The 16,651-nt window shown below is 45.3% G+C and overlaps 6 protein-coding genes across 6 annotated transcripts; 2 read left to right on the top strand and 4 right to left on the bottom strand.

The window, feature by feature from the left end:
• Positions 1–1,853: 1,853 nt before the first annotated feature.
• GL218_08233 (Ubiquitin-conjugating enzyme E2-34 kDa) lies at positions 1,854–2,677 on the bottom strand (the record flags this gene model as incomplete). The annotated part of the gene is made up of 3 exons (XM_033585030.1): positions 1,854–2,381; positions 2,446–2,529; positions 2,588–2,677. 3 exons carry the CDS (start codon positions 2,675–2,677, stop codon positions 1,854–1,856), a joined length of 702 nt encoding a protein of 233 aa, XP_033441071.1.
• A 2,302-nt stretch (positions 2,678–4,979) lies between these two features.
• On the top strand, positions 4,980–6,269 carry GL218_08232 (Mediator of RNA polymerase II transcription subunit 19; the record flags this gene model as incomplete). The annotated part of the gene is made up of 3 exons (XM_033585029.1): positions 4,980–5,105; positions 5,241–5,445; positions 5,578–6,269. 3 exons carry the CDS (start codon positions 4,980–4,982, stop codon positions 6,267–6,269), a joined length of 1,023 nt encoding a protein of 340 aa, XP_033441072.1.
• A 1,694-nt stretch (positions 6,270–7,963) lies between these two features.
• On the top strand, positions 7,964–10,124 carry GL218_08231 (Reticulocyte-binding protein 2 a-like protein; the record flags this gene model as incomplete). The annotated part of the gene is made up of 3 exons (XM_033585028.1): positions 7,964–8,404; positions 8,466–9,357; positions 9,445–10,124. The coding sequence occupies 3 exons, from the start codon at positions 7,964–7,966 to the stop codon at positions 10,122–10,124; spliced, it is 2,013 nt and encodes a 670-aa protein (XP_033441073.1).
• A 166-nt stretch (positions 10,125–10,290) lies between these two features.
• GL218_08230 (uncharacterized protein) lies at positions 10,291–11,055 on the bottom strand (the record flags this gene model as incomplete). Its single annotated transcript, XM_033585027.1, has 1 exon — positions 10,291–11,055. The coding sequence occupies one exon, from the start codon at positions 11,053–11,055 to the stop codon at positions 10,291–10,293; it is 765 nt and encodes a 254-aa protein (XP_033441085.1).
• Positions 11,056–13,086: 2,031 nt separating this feature from the next.
• GL218_08229 (tRNA A64-2'-O-ribosylphosphate transferase) lies at positions 13,087–14,484 on the bottom strand (the record flags this gene model as incomplete). Its single annotated transcript, XM_033585026.1, has 1 exon — positions 13,087–14,484. The coding sequence occupies one exon, from the start codon at positions 14,482–14,484 to the stop codon at positions 13,087–13,089; it is 1,398 nt and encodes a 465-aa protein (XP_033440967.1).
• Positions 14,485–15,093: 609 nt separating this feature from the next.
• Positions 15,094–16,272, bottom strand: GL218_08228 (uncharacterized protein; the record flags this gene model as incomplete). The annotated part of the gene is made up of 1 exon (XM_033585025.1): positions 15,094–16,272. The coding sequence occupies one exon, from the start codon at positions 16,270–16,272 to the stop codon at positions 15,094–15,096; it is 1,179 nt and encodes a 392-aa protein (XP_033440966.1).
• Positions 16,273–16,651: the final 379 nt, after the last annotated feature.

Here is a 16,651-nt window from a genome sequence, read left to right as displayed (position 1 = left end):
GCACGAGACCTGGATCCTTATGCTCGAGAGCTAATTTTGTTAAGAACTCGATGATACATCCATAAGGAAGACCATGAACTTCAGATGTTTGGTTAAGCTTTCTTGTGGAGTGATGAATTCGTCTCCATAGCCTATAAGTCCACCCCACGGTAGAGGAACATTATACAAACAAGTAGTAATATGTACCTATGGATTATAGTAAATGTTGCTATAGAGTGCTATTGGAAACTTAGTTCTCATCGAACAATGATTGTAAATAATAATTTAGGGGTAGCCGTTCAGTGTACTATTGGTAGATTCAATAATGTTCCCAAGGGTATACTACAACCTCTATATCTATGCTTCATAACGAGGTAATTAATCTTATTTTACGTCTGTTAAATGGTTCTATTGATAATAGTAGTAATATTATGTCATTCTGTAGACACACATGTTAGTTTGGTAGTAACTAGTGTTGATGAATGGCATTGCTTTTCAGTCAGACTATATTAGTATTCAAAAATTCGACAACCAGTGTTTAATATGTATAGATTACTACTTAATATTTAAGTTGATCGTAGGTCGTCGACTATGACTTAGTGAGGCGTAACATTAGAATGTGTAGAGACTGATAAGAGGATTATTTACGTGTTACCTGGCCGGTTTGATAAATGGAACACGAAATGCACTCAAAAAGAATATTATTACCAGAAAGTTATCCACGAATAGTATCAATTATAGGATAAAGCTGAAAGAGGCTTATAGAATTAATAATCACTGCCTTAACTAACAATAATGGACAACTATGCTGACTGCTAAATCGAGCCTCGGCAAGTGTTAGCCGGCTGTTGACTGGCTTTCACCGGCATATACCGGCCTACATGCGAGTCGCTGGCTTATTTAAGATGTAAGCCTTAGGAAAAAGAATGGGGTAGTTTTTTTTTTAATAAACCCACGCCGCCTGTTCTCTAGAATACATCATGATGAAGTGTCGTTGAAAATTTTTACCCCTTCGCCTTATATGCATAGCCGTAAGTCAGCTTAAATACCTACCTACCTTAGGCACTTAATGTTACTACTGCCGGATATCGTGCCAGTGTGCCGGATCTGCTAGTTGAATATCTAGAATGGCACCTGTGACGTCTATTCTCGTCGTACCCATATATCAAAACAAATGCCAAGTCTTAGGGAAGAGGCCTACTACCTTGGCGATAAGAAGTATGGAGTATGGACTAGGAAATGGACTAGGAATCGGCAGCAGAGCCAGTTCAGTGTAATACGATAGGTACCTTAAGTACCTACCTAAGGTAGGTTAGTCATGTTATATATGATATTCTCATTTCACATGTGATGGGTAATACTTATAACTAAGAATATATGTACAAAGACATTTGTTCTATAGTATGTAAGAAGTAACGTGTGGTAGAATTGCTATATGCACGGCATTAAGTGCCTTAGGTACCTAAGGTAGGCATAACCCGTTTAATAACTTAGGTGTGACATTCTTAAGTCGGACGAAAGGGTAACGCGTAATTAGTATGGTTGCGTTTATACCCAAGTGACAATCGTCCTTCATCTATAAATATGGTCGAGGGTTCTCAAAGATTATGCTACAAGTTAATAGTAGCTGAGAAAGGTCTTCGGCGTCCACGTTTCATCATGGAGCCTCCTCTATCTGAAAGAAGATGGGAAAAGTCGATCAATGGTAATCCAATACGACGAAAAGACGGACCGAGATGCGCGCCAAAGGTGCAAGAGATCCGTAAACGCCTTACCCCCGCTATGCAACTGTATACTGAGTCAGGAAATTCTTTGCCGACCCATTCTTGGAGGACAAGCAGTGAATGTCAAATATTGCGTAGAACGGGGTGATGTTAATTATCGTCGTCGTCGCTAGCGCCGTCATCCTCGCCGTCTTCATCAAACTCTGCTAATTCTGCGTCATCGCCTGTGTCACTACCTCCGAAATCAAGTTCTTCGTCACTTTCGTCCCAAAATGCAGCATCGTCGTCTACCGGCTTCGGTGGTGGGGGAGGTTCGAGACTGGTTGGCATCACGAAGTCGCTCGGAATGTCGCTCTTGGACTTCTCGACAATTTCCCTGGCTTTCTTGTCGTAGGCAGTGCGATTGTCCCTGTACGTTACGCTGGCGTCTACGTTTGCGGGGGAGTTGATCTCGGGATCATCTAAAAGTAGGAGAACGGACCGGAGCACAGACTCAACACCTTGTAAAGGAGACCACCGCTCGCTGGCCTGCTCTCCAGACATGATATCTTCGCCGGGAGTGTGTAGAATGGAGATGCATAGTTTGCCGTCGGGATAGATGTTGGGGTGATAGATGGGGATGAGGAATCTAAAGGTCGGCGGCTGGTAGGGATACTCTTCAGTGAAGGTCATCTCGGCCTATTAAACGTTATTATGTTAGCGCTGATCTTAGTTGAGAACGATACTCTAATTTGTTACTTACCTTAAAGTAGCCTCCATTAAATGCGCTGTCGGGATTAACGACAATAAGACCAAGTCGCCAACGTAAGATATTGGCATTCACCAACTACAAGTATACAAAGTTAGCCATACGGTTAGAATATGAAGGGAGTTATAGTACTTACATCGATGTTCACCCATTTCTCTTTTGAGAGCTCTTGCATCTCGGACATTAGCCGATGTTTAGCACCGCCAGCAAGTCTTGTCGACGACATGGCAATGAATAGATCGGAGGTTGTGGTATAGATAAGGAGGATATCGTGAATCCGGTGCGACAGGAGGATGTAGCTCGCGTGCCCCGGAGTAGAAGTCGGAGAAATCTTATCAATCAAACCGCCAGTAGGCTGAAGACTTCTAAGAAAATATAAGAAAATATAAGAATGCAAGCCAAAGACTTGGGAACGTAAAATAAGGGTGGATTATGCGATGCCTCTTGTCGGATGAACAAAGTGGCTAGAAACACAATAGAAGAACTTTGAAAATCGTGAGAAGTGTTATCGAATTTGGAACCGTTCTGCCCGATGTGGTTAGGTAGTAAAGAGTTGTTGAATGGTATTTGAAACTGGACTGACTGAATGGGTGGGATTGAATGGATTGACGGAGACTGTCGGATTCGGATTGTGTGCTATCTTAAAGTCTTGTATCGTAACCGCGTTCCTCGGCGCCTGACTCGTCCCTTAAATGGATACCCACCAATGAGGTAATCACACCTTGACGGGTAGGTCGTGACTATAAGAATAGACCCGAATAAGCGGGGGCAAGGGGAGGAGATGTATTAAGTATGTACCTATGTATTTCCGAACTCGGTATGCTGAATAACCTACCTAAGGTACGTAAGATACATGTACTTAACATGCATGTATGTACGAAATATGCAGATCTGTAAATCTACCTACATAATATACTTACTAGTAATTTATTATGTCCTTTTGTTATTTGACTTGTAAGAATTGGCTGATTTGTAATAGAATGGAACTTTGTCCTAGTTTTGTCATTTACCTTTTATACATATAACATACCTTATTTTTGCTCAAAAGCATCTGCTTTGTTTAATAACCTACTTGAGTACCTAATGTATCATATCAATTACAATCAATTACAAACATTTGTCACCCCTATGGTCTTTGTGACCACAACTAACTAGCTCCACCCAAGACCTCTCACGTGTTAGGGAGACTAATACCTGTTTGAGGAATACCTACTTGGGGTTGCAAGATTGAAGAAGCTCCTAAGTTAAGCTTATGTTGACTGCCTTGACTAGGGTTGGCGGGTTGAACTTCCGGGTCCGCCCATGCTTTGTATGTCAGGTTTCTATAGATTGATATTGAATTTACCGTTCGGACTCTATCAGGTGGAGAGAGTGTCAAGGGTGATTTAAGCCCCTGTTGTTTGATATATCTTTTAAGATCTACTTCCAGGGGCATCTTATTATCGGGAAGTACCCGCGGATGGGTTCCAAGGGAAAATACAAGCCTACCTGAGGCATTGATGTGTAAGACACATTAAAATTTGATAGGGAACATAATGAACTCCATACCTTTGTATATACCTACTTACTTAACAGCTAGTAAATATAAAATGTTTTTAATTCCGTTAATAGCAAATGAGCTAGGAGCCCCATCTAACAGCCGGCACTTTTCAACTTACCCTAACTATATTATCTAAGCAAGGCAAGACAAAGAGGTATAAATGATATAAATGTAAGTGATGTGTAAGGCCTAGTTATTAGGTATAAATAAGGTACCTTACATGTACATATTTAAAGACATTGGTGGTGTGTAGTACAAACCTGACCCGGTGTTTAGGTAGGAGTTAGGTATGTATATATGTACTGTAGTATGTAGGTGAGTCTACAGGGGTGAGTTTAGGCTTAGGGCGGTTAGGGGTGTATTTAAATAAAACTGGAGACTTCAAGCGGAACAGGCGAGTTGCCCAGTCGCAAGGCACCACCTGCACTTCATTCTCCCCCCGTCCGCCCGTTTTGCTCGTCACCATTGCAACAACTTCACCTTGCGTCCTTTCACCCAAAGACCCGTCAATTTTGTCTTCCGCAATCGACAACTACCACGACGAGGCATCGCAATATCCTCCATAGGCACTCGAGCTGCTTCGATATTGCTAGGAACATCATTTTTAATTCACCGATACGACGTTGTAGAAGGGTTAAGTCGGTGAATGCTGGTAGACTCGGGTATCTTCGACCACAACAGCCGGTCGGCGGTTTCGCGCGACTCGCCACAGTGAAATCGATCGACTTTTATCATTCCACTCCTCAACACCGTCCTATCGTCAATCGTCCATCGTTCATCGAGCGCATTAGAAAAAAATTAATCGGCCTACCGTATTCAAAATTTCTTCGGCCTTTCCGACTTCTCGCTACGCTCATTCACATTCCCACTTTGTCAGCATTTGCGGCGTCAATTTTTGCTGGCATTCACTAGGAATTTCCGACGACTTTTCTACCTCCGAATCGCACCGCGCACCGTAATTTCCTATCATTCTCGCTTACTTTTCTCGATGGCGACCATGTTATTCAACCCTCAAACGCCCCAGAGTCCCTCTCAATTTTCCCCGACTACAGGTGACCAGGTGTCAAGCATGAACAGCTCCATGACCACCTCAATTACCACAGCTCTACCGACGGTAAAAAAATTTCTTCTTCAAATCTGGAATCATCCCGAGCACCTAATACCCTGAATATATTTATATTTTTTTCCGTCTCTTCATTGTTTCGCTCAAATTTCTATGGAATATTCATTAACTTTCTCACCATCATAGCCTGCACATAGCGTGAACGGGTCCGCCCAACCAACCGACATGTCTCACGAAACTGCGGTAGCAGATGCCTATTCGAGCAAGCGAAAATACCCATTCGACGATGCTGGGGATCATGAGCACAAAAAAGTCAACCTCGAGAATCGCCGAGTTGGTATTGAGAACCTGCACCTGGATGTTGGTGAAAAGTACCTCCTTTGCAGTACTCGTAAGGCTCCCTTTAGTCTCATACATGCTATGCATCCTGCCGTCTTTTCTTTCCTAGATTGATGGTAATTATCAAAGGCATTGCTTCAATGGGATTTGATACTTCTTGGTTGACACTATTTTTCGTATTTAGCCTACTCCACCTCGTACCCATGTCTATCGGACGATTTCTTTGAGATGTTCGGATTGACCGGCATCGCTGCTGAGGTCGCCCGTACAAAGCCCAACGGAGAGAAGAATGCTCTACGTAAGACGTACAAAGGTCAAATAAAGACTCTGGGACTAAGCGGCCATTTTGATGCGGTTAAGAAAGAGCTCGAAGCCCCCGATGGCCTATTGGCATTGGCTGGGCTTGACGAAGATACATGGCTCAGTAAGGAAGTAAGCGGAAAGGAGATCGAGAAAGGGTTGTCGCAAACCCACCAAGCGCATCTATCTCGAGCAGTAGCGATGGCCAAAGGTTCCATACCCAAGGCGGCCTGGGATAGCTCTGTCCTCGGCGACTTAGCGCCTAGCATTTTGCCAAAGAAAGCTGGTCACGAGTCAGCCACGAGACAGACGGCACCTAGCACTCCGGCTGCCTCAGCCCCTGGTATTACTCCGAAGTCGAACAAGCCGTTGACGCCGCAGATCGATCGTGCTCGTCGGATTGGGAAAAAGCGAAGCTATCAAGACAGCAGCTTTGAAGGATACGGCGAAGGCTATGGTGATGACGATACGGGCGGATACTCAACTGGTGATGCAGATGAACGGTCGAAGCTCAAGAGGAGAAAGCAGGTACATGCAGATCGTCCGTCTTCTGCAAGTCTCTTTGCTGACCGATAACAGAACTCTGGGGAAATGTCTTCGTTCAGAAGCGCCAGTAGCCAAAACTACAGTGGCAAGATTAGGACGTGACCTTGAGATACCCGGTTAAAGACGAGATATGATAATTTTGTGCATCTACAGCGTTGAACAGGTTCGAGACTTGGGGGTTGAACCCAAAAATTTCACGCAGACCATTACGGTTATTTGCATTTCCCATGATTTTAGCATGGCGTAAGGCGTTTGGACGAGGGGAAATAAAGCAACAGGCAGTAGGCAACATAGGCATATGTGGTCATACGATGAATTAGGATGGCAGGCGGCTTAGTTTGGCTTGTCGTATATACTGCTTGGAGACAAAATTAAATCACCTCGGCCAGAGTTATGGGGTTCAACTGTATTGGTGCAATGATCAACGTTATGAACAGGATGCGTACACTTGGCGAGTTTCTACTTGGGGTGCCTAGTTCTACATGCGGTTAAGATCGAATACCATATCAGTTGTAACCATCTCTTCCCCTTAGGCTTGGTTTACTTGTGAGCATTCTCAGGTCTAGGCCGAAGCTAGGTGTGTTTTGTACACAGAAAAGGGCACGGTGTTTTTATAATACATTTGCATTTGAGAGAGCGCAGCGTCATTGATGCAGTGCTGATGCCTCTTTGAGACGGGGGGGCCTATTTAGGGGATTGCGGGATTATTGGTTCAAGCTTGATTACAAGTTTATGTGACCTGAGGATTAAGTTATGAAGTCTAGGTCTTTCACAAGGCAAGCCTGATGGAAATCAGCCCTTCATCCTGTCCGTAGGGACCCTGAACCAGCCGTTTGGCTCGGTGGTGATAGTTAAATAAGATTTGACTTGGCATCAAAATATCTAAGACGCTGTATACCCATATTAGTTGATTCCGCTTAGTTCTCGTGCTCTTCGTATGAATAATAGTCTGACCCAAGAGCCTGTTGAGGATTTGACTGATGAGGTCCGTATAGAAAGTTAACATAACAGGCCAGCTACCTGTCACTTTTAATATTATATTAAGCTACGTCGTCATAAATTTTCATGATATACTGAGAGAAAAGAATAAGTCTTTCAACATGGTATGTTCATATATACTGTTTTACTATCGTAGGAGACAGTAATCAAGCGTTTATAGTCGAGGCCTCCAAATGTAACTTATATAAAGTACAATGTACTTAACATTAAGTGTTTGCTGCGCGAATGGGCTGGAGCGGGCAGAGCGGGTCGATACGGCAGGTACACACTTATCTGTAATGCAAGCCCCGCACTGCAGTGAGTACATACATTACAAGTATTGAATGCATATGTCGCATTGGAATTCAGCTTTACTTATCATCTACCACTTCACACTTCACCACAATTATAACCACGAATTATAACTACGAATATAACAACTACTAACTAGTTACAATTACTATTCCTACTGCCTTTGATAAGGTTTAATCCGCATATAGTTATCTATTCCTCTTACTTCTACTTTATTACCCCCACAAGTTCTTCATAATGTTCTTGTTCTACACCATCTAAAACCTGGCATATCCAATCCAATTCTACTAAATATGCCGCCCAACACTAGTACACCTTGGTAGACCCCAGCTTACGTCACCGGCCCTCTAAGCCTCCTTGGTCTGAATAGGGGCATATATTATTCCCAAGAGGGATTCTCACATTCAACTTCTTACTCTCACGTCATCGTCACCATGGATCGTATATCTCCGGACGATGTGTCTTTGGACGTCCCTCGTCCTACGATTGGCGTTCAGTGGGGTTCATCAACACTATCGCTCTCTACCTTAGATGACCCGCGATCCTCTTCCACACAGTCTTTGCTTCCTTCTCCATCCGAAAACGATGATTCAGGACGCCGTAAACTACTAGTCATCTATATACATGGTTTTATGGGCAACGATGCCTCTTTTCAATCCTTTCCCGCTCATGTGCACAAGTACCTTAAACTCGCCTTATCCGAGACCCATACTGTCCATTCTAAGATTTACCCAAGATATAAAACTTACAAGGCTCTTGATGTAGCCCGCGATAACTTCAGTAGATGGTTAGCCCCTCATGAATCTCCCACTACCGACGTGGTTCTTGTCGGCCATTCTATGGGAGGATTATTGGCTGCCGATATTGCTCTGATGGTAAGTGACCTGGTTTACCTGCCTAAGGTATATTATTTTGTTAGCTCACAACCCGTACTAGCCATCTAGAAACCAGTACCAAATGGGGTACTTTCTTCATCGCATCATAGGGACAGTTAATCTAGATGCGCCCCTCCTCGGGTTACATGCGAGTGTCGTTACAGCTGGTATTGCCAGTCTATTTCGGCCTAAATCGGACACAGCAAACTTGCCCCAGGTGCCAATGCCAGAAGATGAATCAGTCCTATCCCTATCTAACATCAACTCGGCAAACACTTCGATATACTCGGATCCATCAAGCGCTTCCCAGTCCCCTGGACCGCAAGGGATTCCATATGGTATGACGTTCGATCCAAATTATAATCCATCTTTCGTCAATGATGTCCCACTTCGGGATAGGGGTTGGTGGAGAAACATCGTCCACTTCGTCGAGAAGCATAATTCCGAAGGTCTGCTAGACGCTGTCAGTCATCACCTCATGTCGCATCTGGAATTCGGAAGCTGCCTCATGGATCTAAATAACCTGAAGACTCGATATGAGAATATTCGTAGATTGGAGGATGTAGACGATCTAAAAGATCATGGATTCCCTCATGTACCCCCACAAGTTCGCTTCATTCAATACTATACTGTGTGCAACGGATATCCTAAGAAACCTAAAGATCCAGGCTCCAATAACAACTCAGAAGCCTTGGAGACCATATTAAATACACGGTCGGCTCCCCCAGCACCGCAAATCTCAGTCCAGGGTCACGATCATCCCTCAAGCCCGCAAGATCTCGATGCTGCCAACAATAATACTCTACTGCGAGATTCTTTCGATGGCAATTCCGAAAGCCCAGAATTGCAGTTACTTGCTCCTGAACCAATGTCTGAAGAGCCACAACCGATACCTGAAGCTAGCACATTTGATGAGCCCCTAAAAGACATCAAGGATAAGGTCCCAGAAAACGGTATATCGGTCAATCATAGTGATGACAGTGATACGAAAGCGCTTTCTCAACAGCCCCATAATGATTCTTTGTCTCAGCAATCTCCAGACAACGACACAATCTCAACAACTGATCTTACCGATGCTGTGGCATCTTTAAGTATTGGTCTTCCTACAATACCAGAACTTCCTGTTAGACCCGACCCGCCAGATTTTAGCCAGTATACAGATAAGGATGTACGGAAACAAGCTGAGAAGGAAGCCAAGCGGATACAGAAAGATTACGATAAGCTCGTAAAGGACCATGATAAGGCTATTAGGGAACGGCAGAAAATCTACGACAAGAGGAAGAAGAAGATGGCGCAAGAGACGGAGAAAAAGGCGAAGGAAGAACAGAAACGGCGAAAGAAAGAAGCAGCCGCCATTGCTGCGTCGAGTTCCTCAACTTCAGACGACGGACCTTTTAGAAGCACTTCTTCCGCAGTCGCGCAGTCAGAAGATCCCGATATGGCATCGCCTCTAGCTAGTCCCTCGGCACAGTCACAGGGTAAGGCTAAGCCCCCAAAACCGCCAAAAGAACGTAAATTTTGCAACGTTCCAAAGGTGGACGGCGTGGTCGATCCGAAATGGGTCAAGATCTTCATAAAAGACATGGATCAAGTCGCCGCGCACACGAGTCTATTCTTCAGAGGCGACCACTACGAAAAACTTGTTGGCGACGTTGGCGAGACCATTGTAGGCTGGGTCCAGCATGATATGACAAAGAGGGCTATTCTGGAGATGGAATAGGATATTAATGACCTAGAACGTTAGTTTCGTCGCGCCTCCGGATCAATGGCATAGAGAAGGGCACTTTATATTGTATAACTAATGTTGTAATGATACCCGAGAGCAAATAGATAATAAAGCATAATTTTGTTTGGATTATAGAAGATTAAATTAGATTATCTATTACCTAGTCGAAATCCATATACGACTTGTTAAATTTGTTATACTTGTCTAGATGCAATGGCGCTGGAGCGCGGGGGAATGCCGAGGTCCCGTTACTTATTCTCGTTCCCGCATCATTATTTCCCAACTTGCCATCTTCGTCATCAGAATGTAACTCGTGCATACGATACGACCCATTCCCGTCGCGAGTAATCCGCTGTGTGCCCCGCCAGCTCAGCTCGGAATCAACCGTAGAACCTAGCAGGCGCGGGAATACACGGGCGAGCATCGGACGCAGCGTAGGCAGACACGCGCAGATAATACCCAAGTCGAGCTCGACGCCGGACCAAATTCCCAACGGAAGACCGCTAACAGACGGGTCCTCCGTGCGGCGTACGTGCTGCAAAGTAACAAGCCGCATGACAGAGGCGACGCAGACGACAACGCCGATGGCAAAAACGGCAGTAAGCGCGGCGCGCTGCTTCGGCGCGATCTGCAGCTTGCGGAACAGGGGGGCGGGGATAGCGAGAATAGCTAGGTCGATAGCCGTATTCAGGATCGAAGTGGCGAACATGAAGAGCGGGAGATCCATGCAGCGTCGTCGGGGATCACGCGAGTCCGGGCCGGACGGCGGCGGTGGCGCCCAGGATAGAGAAACGGGCACGCAGGCGAATATGCCGCCGAGGAAGAGCGTCAGGCCGAAGATGGAGATTACGCATAGGAAGGCGTGGCAGAGTAGTTTGAAACGCTTGCCAGACCAGATGCGGAGGTAGGATGTCACGATGGACATTTTGACTAGGGAGGATGAGAGGCCCCAGAGGGGTGGCGAGATCCAAAGTGTCTAAGGATGGCTGTTAGATGTTGCATATCTCTCGACTTTGATTCTAGGAATGTAGGTAGGTAGGTAGTAATAAACTACTTTACCTAGTTTAGAAGACTTGCCTTTAACGCTACATCTCGCTCTTCGGGAGTCATACTCGATAAGGGGTTACCGAAGCCCGCTACTATCCCTACGCCGACGTCTTGTCAACCAAGAGTCCATGAAGGCCACCGGTACTGAAACCTACTCACCAGCCATATTCGCCAAGTACGTTCCAAACGAGCATAACTAGAAGAAAAAAAATATTCAGCACGGCCGCCGTTAAGTAGGGTAGTTGGGGGAAGGGGGGGTGGGTAGCCGAGAACTTACTACCGCACCAAGGCATAGCCAATCGTCAACTCCCGGATTCCTCAATAAGGTCACACGAACGTGGAGTCGTAAGCCAACAGCTAGAAATGCAAGGGCCAAAAAAGGCGTAACGACGCCGATTAGAGGGACAGCGTTCTCGGAGAGAGGCATCTGTTCCGTGTGTCGAAAAAATAAAATAAAAACATTAACGAAGTAGTTAATTAACATACGAATATGGAGTCTCGGCCAGGAGAAATTTGACCGTCCACAGCAGGTAGGTAATTATATGCCAACGACTTGGAATCTAATTATATCAGATCTCCTGAAAAGCTATGGATATGTAACATATGTTACAAGGCAGGGTGAGACGACAGCCTGTCCATTTTGGCAGATATAGCAAGCAGGCTCATACGGTATTGTGGCTTGTGCTCAGAAGCATAGGATGAGCCAAGAGACGTCCGCAATTCAACACAACAAAGTTGGTAATACCTAGGGGGGGAGATCTCGAATCTTGTATGACTTGCAGGTTTAGAGGCGTTTTACTTAGGGCTTACTATAATTTCGAAACATGACGACGATTCGGGTCCGAGATCCACGCGGTGCCTTTGGTTCGCTGCAGAGGGTGAGATTCCTTACCACCAAAAAAAGCCCATCAGGAATCGTTTCAATTTTGAATCGAAGACAATTCGGCTCTTTATTCCGAAACAAGAGTTGCTGGTCTGAACCGAAGTGGTTGTGAGTAGGTGTCACAGAACCATAGTTGCTAGGAACGGGCCGATGCCCGTCACCCCATATACCTATTTAAGGGTAGGTGAGATAGAAATTCTACGTAGAATCCTTCAGTCGCACAACCCCGGAAGTGCCTACAAGACATCAGAACAACATGATGACACTGGGTGCTATACCTAAAGTTAGCATCTGGCCTCATCCATAGCGCTTTTCTCGGAGACTATTGATGTGCATATGATTCGGCGACCAGATTAGATATCAGAACATCGATGACGTTTCCTCTCCTACATGCCTCCAGCTCCAGATGATCCCCCCATGGCTAGGAGGTCTGGGCACGATTAATTTCCTCCCAGCCGATATTTTTATAAGTCGTTGGTTCCTTATTCTAGTTGAGGATGAAAAGTAAAGAGGAACTAGAGGGCGTTATTTAAAGATAAGATGAAGAGGTATAAAGGTAAAGTACGCCGCTTTCTAGCTTCGGTCTCTTTAGTTTGAAATAGCGAGGATATATCAACCGCAACTCAGGGCCACTCGTGAAGACTTTAATATAAGGCGATAGAAGCTTACCCCATCAAGGGAATAATATTTTTTTAATACGGCAATAAGAGAAGTGTAGTGACGAGAACAACCGCAAACCTTTCCACCAAATACTGGGGAGTTACTTAAATAAACAATATATGCGATATATATAACATATATACCTACCTATCAGCGCTCAACTTCTAGAATAATTCAGCTGAGTAACCCCTATGTAAGGCCAAGCACGGCCATGACTGGAAGGAATTCTAGGTCCGGATTTAGCGGAGGAAAGCCCAACCGAAGTAATGAGCTTCAAGTGCCAAGCATAAGAATCGTTAAGAAAGCGTCTCGATATTCATTATAATGCTTAAATTGAAAACAATACAGAGCATAATAGCAAGGCTCCTAGCCCATGAGATAGCTATTGACACTTTGTAATGTTGCTCTGCTTGGATTTGCTTCAGGGAAGGCGGTCATGATACGGCTGAGCTTGATCCTGATATCGCTCTTGGTATGACCAGAGGATTGTACGTCGTGTTTGAGGTTGCCTTCGCTATCAAAATTCTGGCATAATAATGCAAGGGCTATCCCAACTGATAGGTCCTTACCAGTATCGCAAGCAATCAAGATACGCCTTGGCTCCGAAGGGGTTGCGCCTAGATCCTCCTCCGAGGAGCTGGGCTCTGGTTTTTGTTCCAGGAACTGGCGCACGAAGTCATTGATATTGGGGAGGGCTAGACGAAGATTGCGACTAGCAATTTTGTGCTTACCTACACCAACCTCCATGAACGATGGGCTCCTGACCCAGGTGCTTGGGTCTGTAGTCCTTGAGTAGATAGCAATTGTGCAAGTTGATGAAGAATCTGGTGGGCCAGAAAGTGGTAAGCAGCCGACAAATAAAGACGGCGCAATTTCCCTAGGACCTGGTGCATTTATATCAACAGCTTGATCTAATACCAAGGAGCGCACCAGGTCAGGTAGATCTGCCTCCGGGGTGGACAATAGGATATCCGCATGGCGCCAAAAAACTGGCGGGGTTAATCCCAGGGCCCAGTTCTCGGTATCGTCACCAGCGCCCTGGATGTAACCCCCCTCGCTCATCTCCCCGCCAAGAACTCTACGGGAACTAGTACAACAAATGACGGGATGGAAGTCATCAAACACATGGTCCGTCGGGAGAAGCTGCGATTCCTGCGTAACCCACATGGGTCTCAGCGGTTTCTTCAGCTCCTGGCGTAAGGCATCCACGTTGATACTAAGTTCCTTAAGTGAAGCCACGTGCTCAGGGATCCTTGCTTCCATCTGGGCATGTTCAGACTGCGATACCGTATTTGGAGGAGTGTAGAGCTCATGAAACGCTGGTGTTTCCGGAAACAAAACATGGTTCAGCACACAGCACCAAATCGGTACAGTCTTACTGAGGGCATCAGGCATTCGTTTGCCTCTCCTCGTCGAGTCCACGATGACGCAGCCATCGTTTGCACCGATGATGCCTAATAAGTTGAGGTTAAGCCGTCGCGTGCTAAATCTCCACTGGCCCGTGTGGCCATCCGTGCTTTTAAAATAAGCAGATCCGGCTTTATTATTGGGAGTAATGTACCAGCTACCGCAGCGCTCGTTAGCAATCAGCGGACGGGCGAATGCAGTTGCTACCTCGGATACGAAATCTGCATCTTCCCGTATAGAGCGCAGACGGTTAGTGATAGAGAGGTTGGACCTTTTAAGATCGCTAAGTATGCGGGAGAAATTATGATTTGCCTGCGGCGAGAAAATGAGCTCTGAGGTAGCTGTAGCTGTAGCCATAAATATAGCTATATAGTAAGAGATAAATTACTTAGCTAAAGTAACTACCTTATAAAATATTAACAAAGCAGCATAGAAGAGTGATGTGCAATGAAAATGAATTAAGTAGAAGAACCAACTAGCACCTGCATGAGGTTCGCCTGTAACATTAAAACAAGGGTTCAAAAAGCGGGCCTTCTTCAGTGCAGATCTGCGGAAGCTTAACTACAGCCACAAGATGTAATTCTCACATGTAAAAATTATCTATCGATAAGACACAGGAGCCCAACCTAAAACTACCACGGAGTTAATAGTGATTAAAAGAACAGAGATTACATCATTTGGAACATTATGATTATACCTACAAAAGGTTTGGTAGAGAAGCCAATTCCGCTGAATAGTCTATCTATTTGCCTTCCTACCATAAGGTACATAGACACTTAACTGAATTAAGGGGTAGATACCCAACGCAGTCCTATAATCCCTAATCGTGAAGTACACGGGGAAATTTGTGACATCAACATTCATTCTCGCCTTGCTCAACCCTTCGTCTGCTTCGCTGCACATTTCGTTTACACAGCTTCCTCCCCCGATGCCGCCTCACGTCATATCGGGACTTGCGCATTACTTCTAGCAGATGACGTCCGCCTTCACAAGGACCACGTAGTCGGCTTCCTTCTTCAGTAGACATGGCGAGATCATCATGTCCACAATCGTCTTAGTTCCGAGATGGCTTCTCACGTCCATAGTTGCCGCCTGATACGCAAATCCGCGCGTGCGATCGCTACCGGGCTTATCCGCCATCAAAGCCAAGTATCGCGAACGAGCCAAGATAGTGCTGAATTCTGCTGCTAATGTGACGATCTCGGTCAGCGACTTGGTCAGGGCTTCGGTATCGATTCCGGTCGCAAATAGCGTAGTAGCTTCCAATATTTTCTGTGTCACGTCGCTCACGACGGCTGGGTCTGGTTCACAAGCTTTATTTAACAGCTGCGCGGTATGTATTCGCCATACATCGAATTCTACGTCCGTTATCTTAGTCACGAAAAAACGCCCCAGTTTCGTAGCCGCATCGCCATATTCCTTGCCCCACACCCGGCAGTATTTACTCAGTAAACACGTGTACAGATATCTCCAGATCAGTGCGCGGAAGATATAGCAAGTTAGGTCGCCGTTAGTCATGTAGGTCTTCCAGTGCTTCGATAGATGTTCAAACTCTACTTTTGACTTGTCCGGCACCAGTTTCGGCTGAATGGTCTCGTTGAATCTATCCAACGAAAGTGTTCGAATTTTGTCCCGTAGGTTCTCCCATCGCTCCATAACTTGATCGTCGGTAATGTCGCGAGCATCTGCAGCATCAAAACTACCTCGTCGAACATGTAGTTGCTGCTGCAAGGATTCGCAGAGTTTTGTCTTTTCCGTCAGCTCATTTGTTATATTTTCGAACTTCGTCTCAATATCCTCCATTCGCGACCGGGTGATCACGACCGTCTCGTCATCCCCTTCCCGCGCGACCGGACTATTACCCACTGGTTCATCATCGAGGAGTGAAGCTAATGAGACTTTCTTCGCGCGCTGTCCATTTTCCTTACTGCGTAACAGCTTCTCATTTCCTTCAGAAGCTTCATTTGTTTGGCGCAATCGCTGGATTTCATCTTCGAGTTGTTGTAACTTTGCTTCAAAGTCCTGCTTCTGCTGCGTCCAAGTATTAAGCGCAGTGGCATGATCTGCTCGTAGCTGCCTAACTTGAAGTATTTTATCCGTGAGCGCGCCTTGCGTCTCAGCGAGCTGACTTCGTAAGGCCTCCATGATGAAGGTTGGGTAAGGTACCTAAGGTAAACCTAATGATGATTTGTGGAAGATAATAATTCCGAAAGCGGGTTGTCTGGGGTTAAATTTTTTTTATTTCAATTTGATCCAATACCTATTACGTTGTTTTTAATGCGATGCTCTGATACATATTTATTGGCGTGGATTCCGCATGGTCGTTGTTGTAAAATAAGTTTTGTACTGTACGAGCAACTTACAGAAGCGACCGGGAGTTCCTTAGCTCCCGCCTTCCCACCCTCATTAAAATATTCTGTAAACCCATTAAGAAGGAACGCTTTCAATTCTATATATTAGGTACCTATCTAGTAATCAAACGCTACACGTGGTATTCCTTCCATTTCTCCTCAAGTAATTAATC

The sequence above is a fragment of the Daldinia childiae genome (genome assembly GCF_008694065.1).
Source record: "Daldinia childiae strain JS-1345 chromosome Unknown Scaffold11, whole genome shotgun sequence".
NCBI lineage: Eukaryota > Fungi > Ascomycota > Sordariomycetes > Xylariales > Hypoxylaceae > Daldinia > Daldinia childiae.
This window is presented reverse-complemented; position numbering and strand designations above follow the sequence as displayed.